Here is a 26,009-nt window from a genome sequence, read left to right as displayed (position 1 = left end):
TATGTTTCACACAGACAGATTAACAGACAAACTACTCCGGTCGTCACATAACTCCGCCGTTCCTTGCAGTAACAAGGTTGATTGTTTTTTTAATGCATTAAATTGCATGATACATCACCTGGTGTATGATAAATACTAAACCATTGTGCATAGTGTCTAAATGAAGCGACCTTTATCTAAGTTGCTGAATGCTGCCAATATAACAAACAAAGTATTAATGTGATGTAAAAAAGCCTTAAAGGTAAGAAAATCAAATAATTATTGCTATGCTAAGCTAGCTAGCTGTGTGTTTTAAACATAGTGGTTTGATTCATCACATCTGGCTCAATCTGCTTCTCTATCATTAACAGAGTGACTTTATAAGATGGCATATTTTATTTTTTTCATCTTTGAATGTTAATGGACATAGCGTCATACTCTGTGGCGTTTTTTTTTTTTACGATTTGCTACCGCAGGAGGGCAGAGGAGAAAAGGCGAGCTATCGACGTGCCAGGGCTTCTTGGTGACCATACCGACTGCACATGTGGCTTCCTTTTCTACCCCCGTGACAGTTTAATTGTATTTTCGATATAAATTGATCAGAGGGCCATTGTGAATGCACGTTGGGCTGCCACATTGATTTCCGGGAGAGTTTTTTTCCCTCTCTCTTTCCTTTCACCCTCCTCTTAATTTGAGTAGAAGGGCAGCAGTAAATTTTCCTCACCAGCAAGGTGGGCAACTGGGAGAGACGGGGTCACTGCAGCAGGCGCTGGGGTTCAATACTTCGTAATATTCTTCGGGGGAAGCGAGGAGGAACTCTGCGCCACCATAAGATCTCTCGGTTTCCATAGAAATGACAGTCGACGCAGCATATGTCACACTGTCTATCTCACATCTCAGCCGAAAGGAGAGGAGTCGACGGTTATTAACTGAATTGTCGCGCCGGCAGAGATAGGCAGCTTGATAGACAATCATAGAAAAGGACATTGGAGCTATAACAGCGGGAGAAAGATAATAATGTTGAAGTGGATTGTTTTCAGCCAACTGAGTCTCTGTTTGGAAGCATGTACTGTAAAGCAGAACAGAAATCAAATAGAAATTCTGCAGAATATTCTCCTGGCTTGGTTAGACAGAGAAAATAAGGCAAAAAACAACAACAACAACACAAAAAGCATGGGTTGTTTTGACCAGAATTCAAGTGGGTGAATGAAACGACTCTAGATACTAATCCGAACATACTAAAATCTGCAACACACTCAACTGGCTCGGTTAGACAGAAAAAAAGGAATGAAAACAGTCCTTTTTTTTTTTTTTTTTTTTTTTTTTACACCAGCATTCAAGCAGGCGAACAAAATAGTGTTAAAGATGCTAATCCACAAAGCTGTTCGTCTCACATGTGCCAGCTTTGCCCCTGATAAAACAGCATGAATTAGTAAAGCTTCGGAGCACCTGGGATGAAAAGCTTTTTAATATATGATGAGAAGGGAGACTTTGCAGCGTGCTCCCACGTGACCCAGCTGCAACGCACAATATCCCCCCTCAGTCTGTCCACCGCCGGAGCCAGCAAACAGCCTTGATGGGCAGCGGCTGAAAAAATCATTCAGGCAAATCAAAAAACACTCTTGAGCTAATGAGGTGTCAATAGCGGACCCCTGAATTACGCCCACTTATCAGGGCAAACATTCAAATGGCATTGCTTGACGTGTCTGCTAACATCCCTTCTTTTCTGCCCTTTTACCTCCCCTTGCATGTCCTTGGTTATTAAAATTAAAAAAAGAAAAAACAGAGGGAAACGGGAAGTAGCCATGCAAAGCAGTGGGAGGGGAGAAGAGACCGGACAAGCTTTTGATGAGTTCTCTGAGATAAATATGTTGGAGGGGGGATTTCGCAGCGGAATTAAAATGTCAGAGCAATGCTAAGCTGCTGTTCATGCAAATAAATGAAACAGGAAGACAGATAGAGAGGGAGGGGAGCAAATAATAATGAGAAGCTCGGCAGACAAGTGGACTCTCGTGGTCTTCTGGCATGTTGGTCGTGTTGCTGATCCATCAGGGATTGGCAGGCGGCGGACGCACTCATGCTGGTACTTCACTGACTTCGACCCACTGGCATTCTGTTTTACAGCGCTGTGAAAATGCCACCGTGGCCCTGCGGTAGAGAGGAAGGAAAAAATAAAAAAACCTGCATGTAACAATAACCAGTAAATGCAGCATTTTTTTCAAAAAAGGAGAAGCGCTCCGACTGTGTGTTTTTCTCCTTGGCAGGATTTCACGGAGACGAGGTGAAGCCACGGATGTGTAGCGTCAACAACGCAGTGACAGTTTACTAAAGATGATATGAATCTGTTAAATAACACCAAACACACTTATCAAAGCTGTCAGTGTTTATTTGCCAAGGCCCAGATTGGTCAGATCCTCGATATGTGCACAGTGTATCAGAAATACTTATGTGGAAAGCTGTGATTCAGCTTTGAAATTTGATTTTGTTGACATCTTTGGTACAAAGTGTTCACTGCCTGGATGTGTTTTTTTCTGTATTTTTTTTGCATTTCACTTCTCAGAGATCACCTGTCACTCAAGCAGGGCAGCCACAGCGCTCTGATGTTTTATTTCTTCTCTCTTTTTTTTTATTGTAGACGAGGTTTCTGCTCACTGGTGCCATTTCTGCTGGCGCTAACGAGATTTTTCCCCAGTAAAAGGCTAGCTGACACTTTGCCGTTCATAATAGCAAATTAAGCAAATGTGAAAGCTTTCATAAACCCGACTTTGAATCACTGTTGTGCTATAACAATTAGCAATAAGAGAGCAGCAAAGTGGAAATTTATTAAAATGAAAATGCCACAAACTGTTGCTGGAAGTGGTTTGTTTGCTGCAGGGATCATGTTTTTTTTAATGTGTGTTTTTTTTCCTCTTTTCTTCCCAGCTTCACTCGGATTCGGACCGAGGAGACGGCAACGTGAAGTACGTCCTCACCGGGGAGGGAGCCGGGTCGCTTTTCAAGATAGACGAGAAGTCGGGGGACATTCACGCCACCAAGAGGCTGGACCGCGAGGAGAAGGCCTACTACATCCTCCACGCCAAAGCTGTCAACCGCTTCACCAACGAGGCGCTGGAGGGCGAGTCCGAGTTCATCATCAAGATCCACGACATCAATGACAACGAGCCGCGCTTCACCAAGGACCCCTACATGGCCAGAGTCCCTGAAATGTCCGACATCGGTGCGTTTCCCATAAATATTCTCCACAATTTCCACGCATGCACATGCATCAACGGCTGGCAAAAAGCTCGTTTATTGATCATAAACCAGACAATTAAATGTTTACACAAATCAAGGTTGCACCCGCATGTGCATGGAGCTGAATTAAAAGGATTATGATTCAAATAGGATAGAGACGTTGTAAAATGCCAGTCTTACTGGATCAATGGGACTTTATCAATCATAATAATGATGCCGACTCAACAAAGAGGCCCGACTAATTAAATGAGAAAGACGAGGAGCTGTTTTATGACCGGAGAATAAACAAGGTACTGTGACGGCTCCGGCGCTGGAATAGATAATCTTTTAAATACAGTATTGTATCTTATTAAAACCAGTATTTAATTTAATTTAATTACCAGCATTGTCACGCTGGAATAACATGCGGATTCCATCTCTGCTGTTTCTTACATTACCGTTTGCTCATGTCAGTCAGATTAAACTTTAACCGTGCACTTTGGCTCGAGCTCTTAGCCCCAAAAAGTACATGCAGGCCTCATGAATATGGAAAAACAATGTAAAAAAAAAAAAAAAGAGACTCCTAATCGATACTTGCATGAAAACATGGAGTGAACTCTCTGTTCTGCTGCTGCCACTGAGCTGCTTCGGGGACTGAGGGACGTTGGTCTTGCAGCCGAGACATGTGACAGAGTTGTCACTCGGTTCAGCTTCCCCAAGAGAGAGGCCGGCACTTATCTAAGGGCAGCACGGGTGCCCATGGCAACAACCGAGGTGTGATGTCACCGCTTGGAGGAGCATGTGTTCACGAGTGACTGCGTTGAGACACTGGCCCTTTAAACGTGACATACACTTTGAGTTTCATTACAGCCGCTGACATTCTTCGCTCGGACTCTCCGTCAGGGACGACTTTGACAACTGAGTGATTACAGTTGGGGTAATTTAGTCCCCCTGCGCTAAAAAAGAAAAAAAATGCGATTATTCTTGACTTGTTTGTCAGAAAATTCTTCTCTCAAAAGCTTAAAGTCGGCGATGAGATGGCTGATGTGGATCAGTGATATTTTCTAAAAGCCGCCATGTCAGAAAAGCCTCTTTGAGTCTAATTCCCTAGTTAAAGGTATTAGCGATCAAGGTTCGGTGAACTTGCTCGAGAATCCTCCCGAACTGTCACTTACACCAAATCAGACAGCCGTGGTCTTTCTCTGTCTGCTCTCTGGTCCCTCAGCTAGTTTTTTTTTTTCTTCTTTACCACATCCTTCATCCATACAGATGACATTGATTTTAAAGAAGGGGGAAGCTCTCCTCTTCACCCCGCACAGATCTGAACTGACATCAAATTAGAGAAGTTTCATGAGGTCGTTATCCCATTGTATTGCACAATTCTATATTTATACCACTTTGCCATTAAATATTTCTACTCAATTAATTTTCTTCTGCATGTAATGAGGCAACACTTGGCCCCGGAAGGCGCCATTTGGGAGGTAGCACTTGGCTAACTGTTTCCCTTTGTTCTATTGAAATAGGGCTTCAGCCTCGCTGGAAGAGAAAATGGATCACAGTCGCTCGCCTGCTATCAGATATTTGGCTTCTTAGACACTCCAGATCTGTGGATACGCTAATAGGCTTCTTGGGGTTTGCAAAGAGCCAGTATCGGTGCCGCTTGCGTGCTTAGAGAGATATACTTAGAAAAATACATTAGGACTTATCGATTAGCTGCGAAAATCAATCATGCATAAGGGTATAAGTGGCCGAGGAATAAAGATCGGTTTGGGTAACGCGATGGGACAGAAATGATCAGTCACATTCTGCATGAGCGTGATTAGAAGAGGATCCGACACCTCATCAGAAGGTGCATCAGCTTAACCAATTATCCAGCAGGCAATTTTCAGCAGTATTGGGGAGTTGATCTAAATCATTGTCATGAATCTTCCTTCCGCAGGCACTTCGGTAATTCAGGTGACAGCCACCGATGCTGACGACGCCACGTACGGGAACAGCGCCAAGGTGGTGTACAGCATCCTGGAGGGGCAGCCGTACTTCTCCGTGGACCCAGAAACCGGTCAGTGTCGAGTCAAATCACAAAAAAATCACCTTAAAACACCCTTAAACCCATCATATGCAGATTATCAGTGCTATACTTTCTGCTCCTGTTTTCCTGTTTTTTTCCTCTCAGACGTAGACATCATTACATCCACTTCTTGGAAAAAAAAAAAACGGCAATTTAGGCAATCAATCAAAAGTCTACACTGCAGAAATCTCCATTTTGAGTCATTTCTGGCCATAATTGGGTCCTAAAAGAAGTGGGGCAATCTGACAGAACAGTATGAATATTTAAACCTGCGTCTAAGAGAAACCAACTTGTGTAAAGATTTCTAGGAAAACTATTTCCTCTACGCTTGTTTCAGGAGAAGAAACATGTTGATTCATCGACTTTGTTTTGTTTTTCCACATGTACCGTTCACGATTTGATGCAAGCAGCTTCTCCAAGACATGGCTAGAATTGGTTAGGTGTTCTTAATTAACAGTTTTATTATTCTAACTGCCTGCATTTACATTTTACATACTGTATGTATCAATTTAATGGCCGTACATGCTTTCATCTTTTTATTTTTCAGAGAATCTGGTTTGTTTTTGGCAATTCTTTGAACAAGACATGCAGATTATAGTTATTTTTGATGAAATATCATGTATTTTAAGCTCAGATTTGGCTAATTTTCCAAACGAAGCTGCACATCACAAATAATTACACCAAGAACTGTCGGAAAATTTTAAATTTGCCAATTTCTTTTATTTTGACAGCTTAAGTCTGTGATAAATGATGTAATTTTGGTGGTTTTTCGAAAAAAGTATAACCTATATATAAATTTAATGGCCATTCATGCTTTCATCTTTTTACAAAATTTCGTTTGTTTTTGGCAATTCTTCTTACAAGACATGTAGAATATGGACATTTTGATGGAATGTTTTTTAAGCTTCGATTTGTCTAATTTTCCAAATGAAACGACACATCGCATATAATTACATTAAGGACTGTCAGAAAGTTGAAAATTTACTGATTTCTTTTATTTTGACAGTTTGTGTGTGTGATAAATTTTGGTGATTTTAGCAAAGATGAAACCTGCCGGTGGGTTTTTAAGGTTGAAAGAGTGAAACGCCTGCAGAAGCTGGCTTTTACAGGGACCAAAATCTGACAAATGATGACTTTTAGTGTTTAATTTCCTTTTGAAATCTGCTTTAACGTGATCAAAGAAACAAATTAAAGTCTAAAGTGCAGTAGAATACCACTTCTATCCACACTTACATGAAGGAAGCAAGTAAACAGAACGACGTGTGCCTGTTGTCAGGCAGCCAGCGCTTCCTAAAGACGATATTTTCTCCACGCTGACCGCCGGCCAGCGTGAACTGAAGCAGCTTCTTGAGTGGAAAGGCTCTTACTGCCACTGCTCTCTCCACCTACATATGTAACCCGCAGCTCGGTGCAACAGGTTTGTACACCCTTCGTCTGGAGGAGGCTGTCGTGGGAACATAACAAATCACGTAACGAAACAGACACCAAGGAGGCACGCCGAGGGAAGGCTGCCTCGCCGGGAGAATAAATTAAAACTATTTATCTCGAGATAACTCCAGGAATGCGTCGAGTTTCTGAAAATGATTTTAAAAAACACCTGATGCGTTTGTGTGCGGGCTGACGGAGGGGATTTTCAGCGAGAGTGGCACATCACCAACCCCAAAATCTAGCCGCTTGCTACTTTTAATCATTAATGTGCGCTTTGGAACATATCCTACTTTTTTTTTTTTGCTTAAACAAAAGGGAAGCGACACACGGGGGGGGAAAAGAAGCCATTTGCAGATTAGCAGAGGGATTAACAGTAATATGGTTTATCCCACATGTGGTATGTAAGCTGACATCCCCCCTTTACACAAAGACATGCCTGGACATCACATTATAAGCAGGATTTGTCCCCCCCCCCCCTTTTCTCCTCCTCTTGTGTGTGATGTCGTCATTAAGCGGTGAACAAAGGTAGACGGATGCAGGGTTGGCTATATGTTTTGCTTCTGCCTAAACGCTCGCCGCTTTCCTCAGCAGCGCGAGATGAATTGCGCGTCGTCGGCCTCATTGTGCCTGGCATTTGTGCCTATGTTCTGTATGGGAGGATGAAAAAGAGCAAGTCGGAGGGCCTTTTGAACAGCGTAGGCCAGTCTGATCTGTCAGCCTTCTTCCTCATTGTTTGATATGCGGTGAATCATCTATTCAGCCCGGCGAAGTTTGTCAGAGCAGTTTATTTAGGGTGAAATTCAGCTTTTTTTTTTTTGTTTTATCTTTTACTCTCTGCCACTGTCTCCTCCTTCCTGAAGCAGTGTCTCTTTTATGATGCTTCAAATTCAAACGTGTAATAGCAGGCGGGTTTCTAAGACCCACTGATGGATCGCGCCTTTTGAATATGCTGCCAATTACAGCTTCACTCGCTCCCCATCCCGACTCAAAATTCCAGATCTGACGTGTCGGGAGCGCAGGAGTAAGCAACGGCGGCAGAGTTTGAAAGGCTTCAACGTTAACAGTCATAATTCCAAAAAATACAATAAATGGAGGTGGATTGAGGCCCCTATTTGGGTTACTAACCAGTTAAAATAACCAAAATGTGCCCCTCGGTGGGCTCACACAGAGGAATGAAGTGTTCTTAGTGGTTTATTCATGTATATCTGTAATTCAACAATAATGTAGATACTCATTTTTAGGCATGCATCAGTTGAACAGAGGGATTTTTTGAAACACTTGTGGAGGCAGTTTGTCATTTTTATGTTAGCTGCCGGATATATTTTGTGAATGTTGTGCGTAAAACTGACAGACAAGTGAGAGTTGGAGCTGCACAGATGTAATGTTCATTCATTCTGTTCATATCTCACACACGTTACTGTATTTTTCGTCAGTTACTCCTCTTGTTGTTGTCTCGAGGTGACAAATATCCAAAGATATTGTGTTTACATTAAAAAATAGTCGATAAAAATCAGCAAATTATCACTATGGAGACACTTGAAAAAGGCTTAAAAGCTGAATTAATCATAAATTTCCCAAAATACTGCTTTTTTTGTTATTGTTTTGAGTCAGTTGATGAAGTCTCTGAACCCTAAGAAGTTTCTGTTTTTGTTTGTTTTATTAGTGCAATTATAATGCCACAAAACATATAAAAAAAATTCTAGTTAAATTTAGGATTATTTATTTACAAAACAATTGTAAAAATTAGACTCAAAGTTTACATTTTCCAAGTGCTCATGTAGCACTCGTAATGGAAATTTGCTACCGTTTGGTGGGCTAAGGGCAATGCTACGGAAAAGGTTCGGCTCTGAGAGCTGTGCATTAAAAAAAAAAAAAAATACTTGAATACATCAAGCCAAAACAGTGACCAAATAACAGAACAAAACAATAACAGGAGTGAGAATAAAGAATAAATCAAACATTCACCTGTAATTCAAGCGATGAAATCATAATTCAGCAGCTTCACTTTAACCAAAGCGACAGTGCTATGTTCAGTTCAACAGTTCTAAATTCAGGTGAGCGTGGTTCCACTGTTGCCAGTGGTGTTAATCAGAATGATTCATCCGTGAGACCAGTCTCTGAAAAAATCCTAACAAAATTAAACAATCTAACCAAGCAAGTCCTACCACACCAGTGGGGAAGGGATGAAGCTGTGAGGCTTGAGGCCTGCCAATGAGTGGGGTGGGTGAAGGGGTGAATCTAGCCAACTGTTTTCTAGTTCATTCCAGGGTAGCTCGCCATCAATTCAAATCCTCCATAGAAGCCTAACCTGTTCAGCAGACAAGCTTCATTATCATCACATTTTCCATTAGTTGTTGCCCACCAACGTTCAGCACAGTATGGTTTCAGGTGGGTGGCATCCAGAAGCATGGTTCCAGTGGTGAAGACCTGTTAGCATTGGCATTAGCATGATACTAAACAGCTTTTAACGTGCTTAGCAAGAGTTTGAACTCACTTCCTCCTTGATGGTGTGGTTTCCAGGCTTGTGAATGGTTTCCAGAGATGTGTGGGGTGATGCTGTTGTTCATGTTACTCTGTGTGTGACTGAATGAAGCTGATGTGCTTCAAACAAAGGAATGGGGCAGATTCCAGGTGGGAGAGAGACTGCTGGTGATTGGTTGAGGTGTTGTGATTGACAGTGAAGAGGTCCAGTAATATGGAAGTGACTGATTGTGACTGGCAGGTGTCTTGTTCATGTTGGGACTCTCAATGGCCAACAATGAACTATTACAGAGTGACTATTGCAGAGAGACTGCTACACTCAGCTGTTATGAATAGTAGAGAAAAAACAAAACAAAGAAAAGCTATTTTAGTACCTAAATTTGGATAATCTTATTCTGTAAATCAACTCTGGAAAGATGTTTCACCATGCTGAATGTATCTTCTAGCAGCTCATTGAACCATGAAACATTTATTTTTTTAATGAAAATTCTTTATTCTCTGATAAATCTCTCTATTATGTTTCCATAGTGGTCTCCTCTCTATTCTATGTATTCTATGTACACTGCCTGCATTTCAACCCACTTTTTTTTTTTTACTTCTTGTCCATAATCCGGTGCAAACTGTTTGCTTTTGGCAGAAAGTGATTTCGATGAAATGTCACAATTTTTAGCTGACATTTCATCCAATTTTCCCAGACATGATTAGTTCAAGAAGTGCCTGAAAGTTAAAATCAAGCTTTTCTTCAGTGTCTGGCTTGGATAAGTGGTGTAATTTTGGCAATTTCCTTTAAACAAGAAAATGTCTTTCACAGTAATCTAGCTGCACTTGCATTGAACATACTGTATAAAAGTTAGAAAGAGAACAAAATATAGTAAGGACAGGGAAAATGACTTTAAAAGTGCACCTATATACAGACATAACTGTCATTGATGTGGTTGTCTTTACAGATTTTCATCAAAAAATCTCATGTTATTAAAAAGAAGCAGGCTTCATTTGGCGTTCGTTCAGATTTTATGTTCCCACACAACCAAAAAAATTAGCAGTAAGAGCTGTGAAAGTGAGCAGCGACCGCGGGTGAGGGGTGAACGAGGTCGCCGGGTCCTCTTGTTGCTGAGCGCACCTCAGAAAGAGGCTTTCGGTTGCAGGCGGTGAAGAGGAAAATGGGCAAACGAGCTGCTGATTATGCTGCAGCGGCTCGTTTTCTCTCCAAGCAAATAAACACGAGTGGCTCAACTTTGGAGAGTTTTGTGCAGATTGTTGTGGCATTTCGCTGTTGTTGTTTCCCTGATTTGTGCAGCAGAGTAATTAAATAAAAAGTGAAGATAATGGCTCTTGTAAAGCTCCAGATTTCCTGCTCTGTAAATATAATCAAATGCGTGGTATTATGTTTGTAAATCTGATTTTTTTTTTGTCTTTTTTTTTTTACCCTAAATCAGGCCTGATCAAGACAGCGCTGCCCGGCATGGACCGAGAAGTGAAAGAAAACTACCAGGTTGTGATCCAGGCCAAAGACATGGCCGGACAGATGGGCGGACTCTCCGGGACCACGACGGTCAGCATCACCCTCTCGGACGTCAACGACAACCCGCCGCGCTTCACCAAGAGTGAGTTTATCTCGAAAAAACACAGAGTTGACCGAACACTCGCGGGGAAAAAAACCCCACTTGTCAGCGCGAGCCGGTGCCAGGCAGGCAGCCCCCATCTGGTGTCAGTTTCAAAATGAATTTGGATTATTGCAGGGAGCGCTGGGGTTTTGTGCCACTAAGGCGGGCCTCTTAAAGGCAGCGAATAATTAAATATAGAGCCATATGACGGAGCGAAGGGTCCTGCAAAGTGCATCAGATCAGCCCTGTAATCCCTATTAAATGAAGAGAGTACATTCACTGGGTTTTATCTCCCCTGCTCTTCCTCTCTCTTTGTCTATCTCCCGCTATTAAGTCTTTCTTCTGCTGCCTTTTGCTCCATAAAACCAGTGTTCTCAATTTAGAGCTTTTTTTTCACTACTACACTCTCAATCATCAATCTTTCCTTTCTACTCCATACTTCTTTCTTCTCTCTCTGGCGAACGGCAGAAGCCAGATCGGATTGACAGATTACCGGTGTTCCCCCTCAGTAAAGGAAAAGAAAAAAAAAAAGCAGAATACCCCCCCTCCACCCCCAACACACACCCCCTCTCCACCTTCCCCATTTATCACCGGCTCGGGAGGAGGAAGGGGGTTGGAGGTGGCTGTCGACTCCACCGACGAACGAGCAGCCGGAGGAGGGACGGGATGGAGGGAGATGGATGCGACGGGGATGGAGGAGGTGACAGGAGATAGGAGAAGAAAGAGGAAGAGTGAGGCGGACGACAGGAAAGACAGCCAGTGATGGAGGGGTGAGGCTGAGGGGGTGAGGTGGGTTGAAAGGAGGGGAGAAAGAGGAAGAGATATTGTAATGGGACACCCAGAGGAGGTAGAGTGTCAGGCAGCGATATCATTGTTGTCTGCCGGAGTGATGCCTCCTTCTTTTCCACCCGATGCTAAATACCTGTTGGCCTAGGGAAACCTCCTCGCGGCTCGTGCGTCGCTTTATTCCTTCCCCCTCCTCCCCTCCTGTCCCGTCCTCGTTGTGTGCGAAGGGTATTTTGTGTGTGGAGGCAAGTGTCAGTGTCACGGAGACCTGCCGACTCAGGCGTTGCCAAAACACTGTCAGCATGTTTTATTAGTGTGTCAGTGCTGTTTGTCTCCGCAGGCTGTGTGTATATCACACCCGCTTCCTTTTCCTGCAGTCCGGCTATTTATTTAAGCATACGAGATGCAGCCGGGGCCGACAGGCAGCCATCAATTTATCCGCCGCGAGCCGGGAAATCATCTCACACAGAAAGAAACAAGGAGAAGCAATTAATTTACGCAAATTGGCCGAGAATTTATCCCTGAAACTTTCACAGCCAAATGTCTGTTTTCGGAGATGAAATATGTTTTTTATCGAAGATGTCTGCTTCCAACAGCTGATCTACAACTAAATCTAACACTCCTTTTCGCACGCTCTCCCTTTTCCTTGGCTGGCTCTGGCGTTCGTCACTCTCTGATTGGCTCTGACTCACTACTCTCCCCCTGACCTACTCTCTTGTGTTGCCGCTCCCTGACTCACCCGCTTACACTTTTTTCGCCGACAAGGTTGTAAAAAGAAAAAGTACTCATGTTGTGGTGCTCACCGGCACATTTTGGTGTTTATAAATCAATGTCGGTGTGCGTTTTTAGGGTGTTCTGATCTCCCATTGATTAGCCTTAAGCGATCCTTAAAGGAAGCCTCGATTAAATGAATCGCATCTTTGTGTGGAAAAAAAAAATGGAAATCTGACATGAATAGAAACAGCAAGGATGTGACCTTGGTTGCCACAGCCCTTCACGCTCAATCTCTGACTCGCTTTCACTTCCTCCACCTTTCTTTTTTGTAGCTTTTTCTGCTTTCTTTTTCTTCCCTGAACATCTTGACAATCTTGCCCTGATTGACCAATTCTTCTTTTCACTAAATGCCAGTGATGCAATTCTTTGTGTGCAGCTCTCTACGAGTTCAGAGTGCCCGAGTCCAATGAGGTGGGGTCAGCGGTGGAAGTGATCCGGGCCATGGACGCCGACATCGGCCAGAACGCGGAGATGGACTACAGGATCATCGGCAGCGACGGCCCCGGGATGTTTGATATCACCACCAACAGGAGCACGCAGGACGGCGTCATTGTCCTGAGGAAGGTGAGGCACTCGCTGCTGGTCTTTTGTGTGTTTGTCTGGTTTTGTGGGGTCATTTGAACATGGATATAGCTTCCACTGCTAATATGTGGCTCTTTTTCCTAACATTTTAAGAGTTTCAGTCGGTTTCCCCACTAAAAAAAACATTCTAAACAGAGTTCTCTTACTTGTTCTGCTGCAAGAGGCTCTGGGATCTGATTGGTGCAGGCCCTGCAGGCACAAACCAGCAAAGACACCCAAAACAGTCAGATGTATTGCATATTTTCCAGGAAAAATAAAACATTTGTATTGCCAGGAAAAAGCTTGTTGACACATGAGAGGTGGCTGACCAACATGTGAGTCACTTCCAGCTGTTTCAACATGCTGCTTAATGGCATTTCACTTGGCTCACTTGCAACACTGTCATGATTTAGCTTCTCACAGTTAAACGAGTGTCCTCTGTTCATAGAAAACAGCCCGTTTGATAAAATCCCTCAGTTCAGACTTGGGTAAATCTGACATTAGAACTCCTTATCTCACTATTTTTATAGTAGAAAGGAGACTAGAGGCTTCTCTGTGCACAGCTGACTAGTTAGCATGTACTGTAGTTTGCATTGAGGCGTTTATGGAACATTGGTAAATTATAGTGTCTGTCAGTAAGCAAGTGTTCAGCAAATGGCTTTATTTATATTTTGCCTCTAGAACATGAATTCAAGCGTGGGTTATTTGCAGGTTTGTACAGCAAAACATGGAAGCTGCTTTATTTAAAATACAAATATTTTGTCTCTATAACAAGGGAGTAATTGTGACAACTAAATGTATTGTCGTTATAGATTAAAATAATCTTGATTATCAATAGACCCTTTCATGTTTGCGTTGTGATGAAGGATCGGACAGCTTCGATCATAGTGTTGCCTCCGAGTGTTTCTACCAACAAGTGGCAGTTACTGAACATAACTCTGTTTTGTAAGCCGACGTGGTGAATTTTAGATTTTTTAAGCAAAAACTGTCGCTTATTGTCTTTTCCAAATTTAGCCACTAAGCCTTGAAACCTGTGAGGACCAAAAATAGAGCCAAAAAGTGAATGCAGTTCCTTGAAATGTCCACTAGAGGCTGCCTCTAAAAGTGAATCAATCCCCATAGACTCCCATGTTAAGACGTCAAACTTTACAGCAGAAATGAACATGTTTACAGCCTGGAACAAAAAGCAGTTTTAGTCTCTACAGCTAAATTCCCCATTTATGACACCTATACATCTGTATAAATTATATTAATGCTGAAATTTTGCGTGATTAAGAGGCAATTTCATGGAAAGCACCCTTAGAGTAGGTACTTCTTTCCCTAAAACAACCTGCACAGATGAGATATTAAACTTCTAATCCTTGATATACAGTTCTGGTTTATTCAACAACACTTGGTGTTAACTATGGTATATAAGTCTGTATGTGTTTAAAGAGCAACTAAACACAGTATTTCACTGTGTCAATAACCAATTTTCCACACAGGCAGCAGAATATAGTACTATATTTGTGGGATTTGCAAGAGTTAACTTTAGCTGCTGCCTCTTCTTCCGTTACCCTCTGTAGTGTTCAAAAGTAATCCCATGTCCAGAATTTCAGAAAAAAAATGCAGTTTGTTTTCCATATCAGAAGCACATGGGTTTTTTTTCTGTAAAAATCAGTTAAATGCTTTTAATTTGAAGCAGTGAGCAATAAGACAGACGCCAGTGAGATACAATTAAAGACATTAACGCAGTATTTAATGCTGTGTTGTCCTCTAACAGTGAAAACTGCTGTATCAAGATGTAATTAGTGAATGTAAATATATTAAATGACTGTTGAGGAAATGTTTTCGATTGGACCGATAAGGTTTTAAAGTCGGGTCATGATGTATTATTTGATCTAAATAAATGAGGCTACAGGATTGGTGTTTATTTCTTGAAAGAGAAACTTCATGCTCCCTCCTCACCTCCGAAGCCCGACCTGTGTTTATGAACATCACTCTCATTTCAACCGAAGAGGATAACAACCAAATGACCTACATCTTTTCATTTATGTTTTTTTTATTTCCATACGCTCCGACAACCAGAAGATGGACAGTAGAGTTATTAGATTTCAACTTACACTTGCCCACACTTCCAGTACATTTATTTTGAGTGAGATTCCTTCTCCCGACTCAGCTGAGACCAAAGCAGAAATATTGATGCTCGGTATAGATCGCAGCATTCAGCTGTGGTGTGTTTGATGTATTCAACAGTATCTGGCAGCTGCCTTATCAAGCGCCCCCTCTGCAGCCTTCAATCGATAGCTTCCATCATGCCATCATTAAGTGGAAGATGACATAATTGCCTTCTGTAGCCGCGGAGATGCAGCAGTGGATGTGGTGTGTGTGGGGACTGAGCATGCCCTAATTCTGAACCTGCTAATTAAATGGGCTCGTCAAACGGGAGTGCCGTCCCATCTCGGCTCGCGTCGGTCCTTCAAAGCAACATATTCCTCCCGCGGACGTGCGTTCTCCCCCCCATCGGTGCCTTAACACGAAACAGCCAAAAATCAATGACTCATAATATGTAGCTATACGTGGTTGCAGAATGCGCCTCGTTCCATCTGGTTTCGTTCAAGCTTTCTTTGGCTGTTTCCAGTGACCCGCCATCCTTTCATATGTACAGCAGGCAGCTGGCGAGGAAGCTCACTCTGATCCAGCTGCTAGCGTTCGATGTCGGGCGTGCATTCATTAAAATGCACCGTTTCCCAATTATTTCCTTCAATGGAGGAGGATACCTTCGGCGGGTGGAACTTCAAAAATAAGTTCAGAAGAGGGACGTGCAAGCAAAAGCCCACTCTGAACAACAGAAAGCATTAGGAACGTGCAGGAAACAGGCTACTAATCATCATACAGAGCCCATAAATTACAGGATGTAGCAGTAGATGCAGGATAATAGGGGGGGTCATACATTAAATATAACTAAGCTGCTTCCTTTAAGGTGAACAAAATGGGTCAAATTAAAGTGTAGTGTGTCAATAAGGTTTAGCCTAAGTATAGGATAGAACTATCTACAAATAGCAACCAAGGAACAAAGCTGTGTCAGCAGGATTGGATTTATAACATTTTGAAATGTAAATGCAGCCTGTTTTAGTTTAGTCTTACCTGAATCAAGCAGCTACTTGCAGTTCATCGAATGACCACTAGAGGCTGACTCCAAAAGTGAGTCAATCCCCATAGACCCCCATGTTAAAACGTCAAACTTTAAAACGGAAACAAACATGTTTACAGCCTGGTGCAAAAATCAGTTTTGGTTTCTAGGAGTCATTTGGCTTCAAAATTGCTGTGATTTGTCCATGTTTGAACACAATGTATTGCCTGAACCTAAAGAATAAACAGAAAAGTAGTCAACAGCTGCGTCCTTCAAAGAGCAACAGGATTTTATTGTACTTTTTTTTTCATAGACTGTCTATAAATATAGATCAGCTTGATATCTTTACTTTGAGATTTTTAGCACCGCAAACGTTTAGTATCACACTTTGTCATTTATTAGGACTTCAATGGAATCCACCAGCAGATTTAGTTTTTGTTGAGAAACTTTATTCCTGTCATCATGGGACTGCAGGATTTAAAACTGTTCCTTCTATTTGACCTCGTGTTTATTAGTTTTAGTGGAGAAAGTTATTTTAATTGTTGATTACTCTCTTAAACTCTTAAAAACTAGCTTAGTCTCGCCATAGGCACGCCGCTCAGAGGGGCATGTCCTGTCTACTCTTCTATGCATATCTATGAGCGCTACACACAGGCTTTGGTGTGTCACTCAGAGACAGCCTTTAAAAAAAAAAAAAAACTTTATAAAAAAAGAACATAAAACTATTTTGAGGGTACTAAAGAATATTTTATGGGGGCTGAAGCCCCCTAAAATAGACCCAATGACGCCACTGATATCAGCATTAAGCAGTTATGTTTTACAAGCTTAACTTGATTAACTAGTGTATGTTTTATTACTACATGATTAAGTTCTTGGAAATTAGTTGAGTTATCATAAATATATCAACTTGACTCAACACAAGTACATTAAGTTGAACCAACAAAATTGTGTAATGCTGAAAAAATCTATTTAATGAAGTGGACATACTTTTTTGAGCATTGTAAAAATATATTTACAGCCAAAAGTTATAGTTTAGATTAACTTAATTGAATCATTGCAATTATTTCCTTGTGGTTAAGTAACTTTCTTTCAACATTTAGCAATTCTGTTGGACAAACTTAATTTACATCGACGGAATCAACCTAATTTATTTATGTAATTTTTAAATACTGTTAATTTAGTTGGTTTTCATTTTAGTAATTTTATTAAGCTTTTTTAGAGTTATATTGGAGTGCAATCAAGTTAGATTACAGTCAAGAGGTATCAATTGGATGGACCTCATTAAATAATAGAAAGTACTTCAATGTGAGTAAGTGACTTTATTTCAGCACGAAGCAATTCTGTTGGACAAACTTAATTTCCTTTGTTTGAATGAACTTAATTTTGGACTAATTTTTCATTCTGGGAAAATTGTTGGGCCAACATAAGTTGGATGTGGCTCTTGGAACTCAACACAAATACGTTAGACTGAACCAAAAGAATTGATTAATGCTACAATAGAGAAAAGGCTGTTTAATCACATGAAAATACATCTAAAAAATAAGTTGAAAGAGTTTTGTGGGTTATTTAAAGGTCTGAAAAGTAAAACCACTGTGGAAATGCCTTGAGCCTGCATTATGTATAGCAACCAGCAGGGGTGACTGGTTTTACTAAGAAATAGAAGTGTGTGACAACATGACCTGATTTCTAAGTCGATTTATTACTTCAGTAAACATTTTCTAAATGAGATTATCGTCCTAATTTGTAGTTGCAAGACTTTTTGAATACTGCATGGTTATTTTGTGAACTATGCTCCCATTTAGAGTAAAATAGACATTAAAGTATAGTATGTTTATGGCTGTACTGCGATTCTTTTTTTTATCTATAGCATCAGAAACTTTTTCAGAAAGTCCCCCAAAACACAAGATTTGTAACTTATAATATTTGCATGACACTGATAAGTTTAATCAACAATCTGTGAACCTGTCTGAAGAGGACTTCAAAGTAACAGACTTTCCTTTATATGTAAACTCCAGCAGATGTTTTTTTTTTTTTTTCGTCAAACGGAGCTCCACACCCAAGTCTTACCATGCTCCATCATTGCACTAATCTGGCACACTGATCTCTTCATTTAACACAAAGACAACAACACCGAAATGAACAGATGTCACCCCGCGAAGATCGAAAAACACAACTTTGATTGATTGTTTCATAGCGCCCGCGGTGTGCCTCGGATCAGGAAATCAGGCAGAAAAGCACAAACAGGCAAGGCGCTGATTGAAAAAAATGTTCTAGTTTTCAGACTTGCGTGGCGAAGAACGCCATAACACCAACTAATCAGATTTCTTACAAACACTGACATGAATCCTGTTAAGCCCACCGCGTTGTTGTCATGTTAGTTTTCCACCAAAATGCCACATCAGTCACATTATTCAGCGGCGTTTAGCAAAGTCGCCGACGAGAGCTCGGTTCTGATCTATGCAGCAGCCCATCTGTGTCCATCAGCGGCCTTGTTAGTGTCCTTGAACAAGACACTAAGACCCTTCACATGTGCTCATTAGATGTTCTGGAAGAGGTTGTCAGTTTAATGAATAAAAAGGACAAAAACGTCTGACCTCAAATTGAATGTGGCGGGACGCTCGGAATGGAGATTAGCCGCTCCCGAAATCAACAGCGGAGCACGGCAACGCGTGCAAATGTTTAAAAGTAAATAATAACAGACAAAAGCAGCCGCTGGAGGAAGTTGCAGCAGAAGTTTGTTTTTAATCCAGCATCTTGTCTCTTTGTATCACAGCCGCTGGACTTTGAGAGGAAGCGTCAGTACAGCCTCCGTGTCCAGGTGGAGAACTCCCACATCAACCCTCGTTTCTACTCCATGGGGCCCTTCAGGGACGAGGCCACCATCAAGATCGTGGTGGAGGACGTGGACGAGCCGCCGGTGTTCGAGCGAGCCAGCTACGTCATGGAGGTGAAGGAGGACGCCGCCAGGAACACGGTCATCGGATCCGTCAGCGCCTCGGACCCGGACAATAAAAGCAGCCCCGTCAGGTACGAAACCGCACCACAACTTAAAAAAAACTAACAAAACACCTCTCAAATCATCTGGTTCCTTCTTTTCCACCATTTCTGATTTGTTTATCATAAACTGCATATTTGTAAAATGGTATCTGTGAAATTTTAGCTTCATAAATCAAACGATGATATCTCAGGAACTATTAGAGATAAAAATCTGACATTTTCACCGTTGGTTCTAATCACGTCATTGATCCAAAGTCTGTAATACTGGACAGGTAGATCGAATATTCTCTTAAAAGACGAAAGAAAAGAAGGAAAATTGTGAAAAGTCGCATCTTTGAGCACCAATTCCAATATTTGTAAGTCATGATAATACAAAGAACACCCATAAAACACTTTTAAATATTAAATATTAAATATTTTATTCCATAAATGGGAAAAAGTTATGTTTGTTAAACTTTCATACTGTTAGAGCGATTATGACAAGTTGTACCACGAAAGCAACCCAAGTAAAACCAGAATTCTGCAGTTTGAAAATGTTTTTCCAAATGTCACGAAGAAAATAATGCTTTAAACGTCGACATATTTTTCATTTTTGGTCCTTTTTTGTTGGAAATTTTTCTAAAAATGTTCTAATTCAATATGGAATAACCCAGGTAACCTTTTTGCACAATGTGTTGCTGCATTTCAAATTCGGTTTCATTTTTATTCGTCTCGGTGCAGCACCAAAAAAAACTGAAAAAAAGACAACACGATTGCCAACTCAAGCTGCAATTATTAGTTATTTTCTGGAGCTTTCAGCCACATCTGGAACTGCTCCTGGTCTTGGTTCTGTCTGGAGCTTTGAGTCTCTACAGATAGATCCAAAAAGTGCAGATATAAGTCGTGTTGTTGTAATTGTTGCTGATTTAAACGTCATTCTGTGAAAAACATTCATTGAAATTATCTGCTTTAATGAAAAATACACCCAAAAATGATAGTATTAGACACATTTCAGCTCTGACTCTGTGTGTACTTTCCATTTTTATCGTTTTCAACTTAATTCTGCTTTGGATTTTTGTACGTATTTTTCTCATTACTACCGGCAGCCATTAATTTCCGTTAATGTTCCCATGGAAGGAAATTAAATCAGCCTGTACAAAGTAAAACTATTAATGCAAACTTAATGGCAATTGGAGCCGGGATGACAAATCACACTTCGTCTTTTTATTGTTTTTTTGTACTGTACTGAAATGAGACTTACACTTAATGGTGAGAAGGGATTACTTTAATGGGGAAAAACTTTAATGCACAGAAATGCGATTTTAAAGGTTAAACCAATGGACGGAAGAAACTTTAAAGTATTATACGTTAACTGATGATCGATTCTGATTTATTTGACTGTTTTTATGACATATTAATTTACCACTTGGGCAAAAAATGCCAGAAATATAGTCATATTTTCCTCAATCTAAAGCTGAATTTATTAAAAAGCTTCTTTTTGTCGAGCTAAAACAGCAAAACATTTAATTTAAATTAAGATAACGTAACTTTTTGGCCTGAAAAATTAATGAATTAAATTAACAATCGAATTGTTTCTACTACATCATCAAATATAGTCACTGAAATCCTAAAAATTAGAACCTAGAACTTAAAAACAACATTTTTTTAAACCATATTCAGCCCAGTTGATGCTCAGGATTCATTCCGCAGATGATCTTCTAACAAACTGTTTTCATACAGTTACAGATGTTCAAATTAGCTTTTTTCTTCAGAGCTTCCACAGCGTTCGACTTTTTTTAAACCTGAAACTTGATTTATTGACCATTTGTACTTCAAACAACGACAGCTGAGTTTGGAGCTAATAATTGTAGAAAAACATTCACTTTTTACCAAAAGTACTGCAAGAAAATAGAGTTTATTCACGGATTAGTGGAGCTGTGAAGAGCAGAAAGCAGCATATGGCTCCGCTGGCAGAAAACTGGCTCTCGTGTTTGCATTTTGAGGAGGCCAGATACAATTACAGTTTATTACACTGAGTTTAACAGAAGCATTATCTTTGAGCGATCAGTCATCACGGTTGTTGTTCTCTGCGTCCTCGGCTACACTTCTTCACAGCAGGTTCAAGTATAAATCGCTGCTGAAACAACGCAGAAAAAAGCCACACGAGCCTGAGATCTAACGAGGACGATGTTCTCTGGTAACCTTGAATGTTTTCGTGTTCAGAGGAGCATCAGTGATGAGTTTCCATCACAGCAGCTGAATGACTATGGCTAATATCTAGTAAGAAACAGGCCCTTATGCTGCTGATCCTTTGTGTTCTTTTGTCTGCTCGCCACGTCATACATGTTCCCGTATGCAGACATGTTCGCCCATTTACAGGGAACGTTCACATGTGGAGCTAACAAAGACTCGACGGCTTCCGGATTCCAGGCAGCCTGCAGGCCTCCTCCTCTGCAGCGCGGCTTTAAATGCCACAGGGTAGCTCCCCTCCTTGATGATGGGCGATAAAAGAGAATGATATCATATTTGACACCTGCAATAAAGTGCTGGAACTTCAACCTTGAGAGCCAACTCCCTTAGTGCGTCGTAAAAATGAAAAAGTCGGAGACGGAGTCGAGCCGCAGCCTCACACCCGGCTGCCGTTACTCCCGTTTATTAGAATGCCTGCATAATTTCCATTAACGAAGTGGCGTGAGTGAACTTCTGGCACGTTTTTAGCGGCGTTTCACACACCGAACGGAACACAGTGTCTCTGCAGAGGCCAGCGTTTTAAAGCTGTTTATATTTTCAGCTTGAAAAGATGGAGTCATGAACCTCCCCATAAATTATGATTTAAATAATTCATTTAATGGGAGCTCCTGCTATTGAAATAGAATAGATGTAATTTTCCTGTATAAAAAGTTCACAGCACCTTTTCCCTTCAGGAACATTCAGACATGTCCAACACAGTTTTCTTATTGTTGAATGGAGGCTGAAGCTCTGGAAAAAAGCCCAGAATTTAGAATATTTTATCACACAGCAGGTAAAAGTCAGTACAGTTCTGATATTATAAGGTTGACGGACATCTTATCTTTATAAACAACCCACAAAATTCTCACCAGAAACTGTGAAATCCGAAAAAATCTATGGATTTTCAACTTTCCGACAGTCCTTGAACACATCAAAAGTGACATGCAGTTATTTCAGAAAAAATCAACCAAAGCTAAGTTTAAAATCACAATATTTCATTAGAATGGTTTTATTCAGCGTGCCTAATTTAATAATTCAACAAAAATAGACCTGATCCTGTAAAAAAAAAATAAAATTGAGAAAGTTTAATTTCTTTATTTACTTGAAAAAAATCTAAAATTTGGAATTGACGTTTACGGTATTTTTCCAGGTGTTTGCAGGTGTCATCAATACTCCAAAAAATGTTTTCATGACACACTATAGCTATATTATGTCTGAACAAAAGTTGTAGAATATTTTATCAAATTAATTTTTTCATTATTTATAATATTTTTAATGCTCACAGGTGTTATGTTAAAAAGAAAATGCACAAACTGTTGACATTTTTCTTCTAGATGGTCATTTTTCACTATTATCTTGTATATTTAGGTCTAATTATTAATCAGTATGTCAAAAGAGCCACCAGAATATTCAAATTCACTTGTTAGTTGCAGCCCTGAAGTATAGTACTTCAAAATTCATCTCCAGTTATTGACTTGATACCTAAAAACTCATCTTTGTGTCAGTTTTTGTCCATGAAAATAATCCCTTCTTAGTCTAAAATGACTTACATGTAGCTTATTTCTTGTTAATGTCACATTTTTCCTCACTGTGGGTTCTTTCTTCACCACAATATGAAGTCCTGCACCTCTGTGGAAACACAACAACCAGGACTAGAAGCAGAGAGAACTCAAGCATGTCTTTTTGATCATTTGCAGCTTAAAACTCATCTTTATGCAAGTTTTGTTCCATGAAAATAGTCCCTTCTTGGTCTAAAATGACTGACATCTCTGAACCTCAGTAGTGTATTGGCGTTTTTTGGTCTTGTCATATTTTTCTTCACTGTGGGTTCATTTTTCACTGCAGTATGAAGTCCTATACCTCTACAGAAACAGAACAACCATGACTAGAAGTAGAGAGAACTCATCTGTATCGTTTGATCATTTAAACAGCTAAAAACTCATCTCTATGCAAATTGTTTTGTATCTTCTTAGCCTAAAATGTACCTTAAATCTATACTACACTCAGCTCAGGTCAGACTCTCCTACTAGACTCTCTTTGACCCTTTTTTTTCCTGGAATACTGTTTTCTGGAAACACCGTGGCGGTCCGTCCGATCATATAGCTGGGAAAGAGGAAATATGTCCCGTCTCGCTGATCACTAACATTTCTGTAACCCTTCGTGTCCTTCTGCTCGGCCTCCCGTCCGACCAGCTGCCTGCCTGCTGAGAGCAGCACTTTGGATGCCCGGTCAGGACGATGAGCGCCGTTATCTCCCCGTCATTAATCAGGGGAAGGGGTTAGAGCCCGGCCGGCTGAATTATTGGGAATATTAGAAAAGCAATTAGTAAAGCCGACGCAGATTTAACGAGGTTAGAGTTACTGCGGAGGGAGGGTTCGGATAAAGACACCGAAAGGGTTGATGCTGCAGGAGGCGGGGGAGGCGGCGAGGGGAGGGAGCGGCGGAGCATTCAGAGACCTGGTTCATAGTCTCCCCTCGGGGGTCTCCTTCCTCTTACGCCGACCCTCCTGATGCCTGCTACTCCATTAATCACACTGATGTATCGCAGGAATCCTGGAAGCGGAGGAAAACAACACGACTGGATAACCTGTTGGCTCTAATGTGGGAAAAATCCTTCATCACCGCAGGACAGACTGTTCTAGACAGCAAACCTCAGGGATCCAATTGTGTAGTGTTTCTTGGGCGAATACTGATTATTGGCAATCAAGAAAACCCATAATAACCCATATTTACAACCAGTATCCATTGATTGTCATATATACAGCCCATCCAATAACAAAAAAAAGTTGCACACTCTAGTATTTAGTTGGGCTGCCTTTAGCTTTGGCGCTGATTCACAGTGGCTTTATTTCGATAAGCTTCTGCAGTGTCACAGCCAGGGGCGTCACTAGGTTTTAAGGACGGGGGGGCTTAGCCCCAGAAGATGCACAGGATGTGAGTGAACGTTTAATTTCACAAACAGCCACCAAAAACTGAGAAATTTCTTTTCCACTTTTTGGACAGATTTAGATTTATTCAGAGATACTTTACTGTGTAAATGTTTTAGGCCACAGTGGCCATGACTTTTGCTCACAACACAATAATTCAGGGCTGCCAACTTGTGACCAGACCTGAGAGTTTGGTCTGTGTGGGATGCTGGTGGGGGGTCTGGGGACCCTCCCCCAGAAAATTTTGAAAATTATTGATCCTGTTTCCTGCATTCTGGTGTAAATTAAGAGCATTTTGCCCTTTTAAAATCTTACAGCGATAGCATGAAGGGATAATAAAACAAAACAGTGAGCTTAAAAAAAGCAGAAAAAAAAACAGAGCAAGGACAGGCCGTATTGAAAATGGTTCTTCATGTAAAATATGGATGAAAGTTCTGTGGCTGGATGTGCACAACACATTTCAGTATTTTCCATAAATATATGCATAATTGAAATAACTCCAGCAACCACTTTGTAACATTTGTCTTGGAGGATTTTAATGCACTCAACCGCTTCAAGTTAACCACATGAGCCAACTAAACAATAAAAAGTGCTGAAGAAAAAACAAAACATATCTTCATATCTTAAATTATCCATTCACTAAACAGAATTACAATCAGGCACTAAACTCTCTATTAAATGTCAAAACAATACATGTGACTGTTAAAAACTCAACTGCTTTTCAAACTCCAAGACTCGAAGAGGTATCAGAAGGTAGTTTTCAACTTTCTTTAAGTTTCTGCTTCAACTTTAAACTAAATTTCCTTCACTAAGCCATCCCTCTGGACTTCCAGTAAGCTGCGTTCCTATTGGCTGTCCAGGTGGCTGCTTGGTGTTGTCAGGAACACCTGAGCAGCTCAGTGTCTTCCTGCTTTATGTCTGCAGTCAAACATTTCCTCTGCTTCTCTTCACTGAACCGGGTTTGGTTCCGTTGCTTTAGTTTGTTCTTTAGGCATTGGCGTGCAGCTTCCAGCAGTAAAATCCTCTTTAATGTGTTTCTTGGTGTGTTTTAGGGCTTTGTGCTGGATAGCTGTCTTGGTAAATGTGGTTCTTTAGCCACAGTTAGCACATGGTGCTAATGTGTGCAGTGATTAGTGGATTTGGTGCAGCTGAGTTGTGTCTTTATCTTGGCTGTAGTGAGTCTTTAGAGGTTTTTGGTCAGACACATTCTGTGTTCTTGTTTATGAACCAATGTTAGTTGTCCAGAAGGTAAGAGTTCCTGTCCTGATTCTCTGTTTAAAGAGCTTCTCTGGTAGGCTGCAGGAGACTTTAGCGTTTGGGTTGTGCTAGTTTGGCTTTTGTACGGTTTCATTTGGACGACTATCTTGAGGCCCCTCCATGTGGTTTAGTGAGGTTTTCTGGAACAGTTCTACAAAGCAACCTGCAGCAGAAGAGACTGTGAGAGTTTTTAGGAAGTTCTGGAGACCAGACTTTAGAGCAGCAGAACCATTTGTCAGCGGTTTGAGCAGGAGAAGGTGAGCTTCAGAGTAGAAATGAGAAGGAAACCTTCTTGACCCGTGCGGTGAGGTCCTGTACCAAGAGTTTGAGCAGGTTGTGAAGAGTCTGTAGTTCTTTGATCTGAAAGCACCATAAGAGTCGGCTCATTAAAGGAGAAAATAGGAGATATTGTTTGTTCTTCTGTTGTGCTACAGTTTCCTTAGACTGAATATCAAGTTTCTATTTTAAATGAGTTACTGTGTGAGCCCAAGAAGACTTCAATAAACTCCCTCCATCCCCTGGACACAACATATTTTATTATGTTAAATCTTTTTTTTTTTAAACTGTTTTTGAGTTTTAATCATAGTTTTTCTCTTTGCATGTTTAGTTTTGTC

The 26,009-nt window shown here is 40.9% G+C and overlaps 1 protein-coding gene across 1 annotated transcript in view; it reads left to right on the top strand.

The window, feature by feature from the left end:
• Window positions 1–26,009, top strand: part of LOC110961341 (cadherin-10-like) — a 77,104-nt gene that overhangs the window by 37,723 nt on the left and 13,372 nt on the right. The window contains exons 3-7 of the mRNA XM_022208922.2: window positions 2,902–3,196; window positions 5,132–5,251; window positions 10,606–10,773; window positions 12,710–12,897; window positions 18,780–19,033. Coding sequence (XP_022064614.2) covers window positions 2,902–3,196; window positions 5,132–5,251; window positions 10,606–10,773; window positions 12,710–12,897; window positions 18,780–19,033 — 1,025 coding nt within the window. The remainder of the gene's footprint in view (window positions 1–2,901; window positions 3,197–5,131; window positions 5,252–10,605; window positions 10,774–12,709; window positions 12,898–18,779; window positions 19,034–26,009) is intronic.

The sequence above is a fragment of the Acanthochromis polyacanthus genome, chromosome 20, assembly GCF_021347895.1.
Source record: "Acanthochromis polyacanthus isolate Apoly-LR-REF ecotype Palm Island chromosome 20, KAUST_Apoly_ChrSc, whole genome shotgun sequence".
Classification (NCBI taxonomy): domain Eukaryota; kingdom Metazoa; phylum Chordata; class Actinopteri; family Pomacentridae; genus Acanthochromis; species Acanthochromis polyacanthus.
The sequence above is the reverse complement of the archived record's forward strand: the minus strand, read 5'-3'. Positions and strand labels throughout refer to the sequence as shown.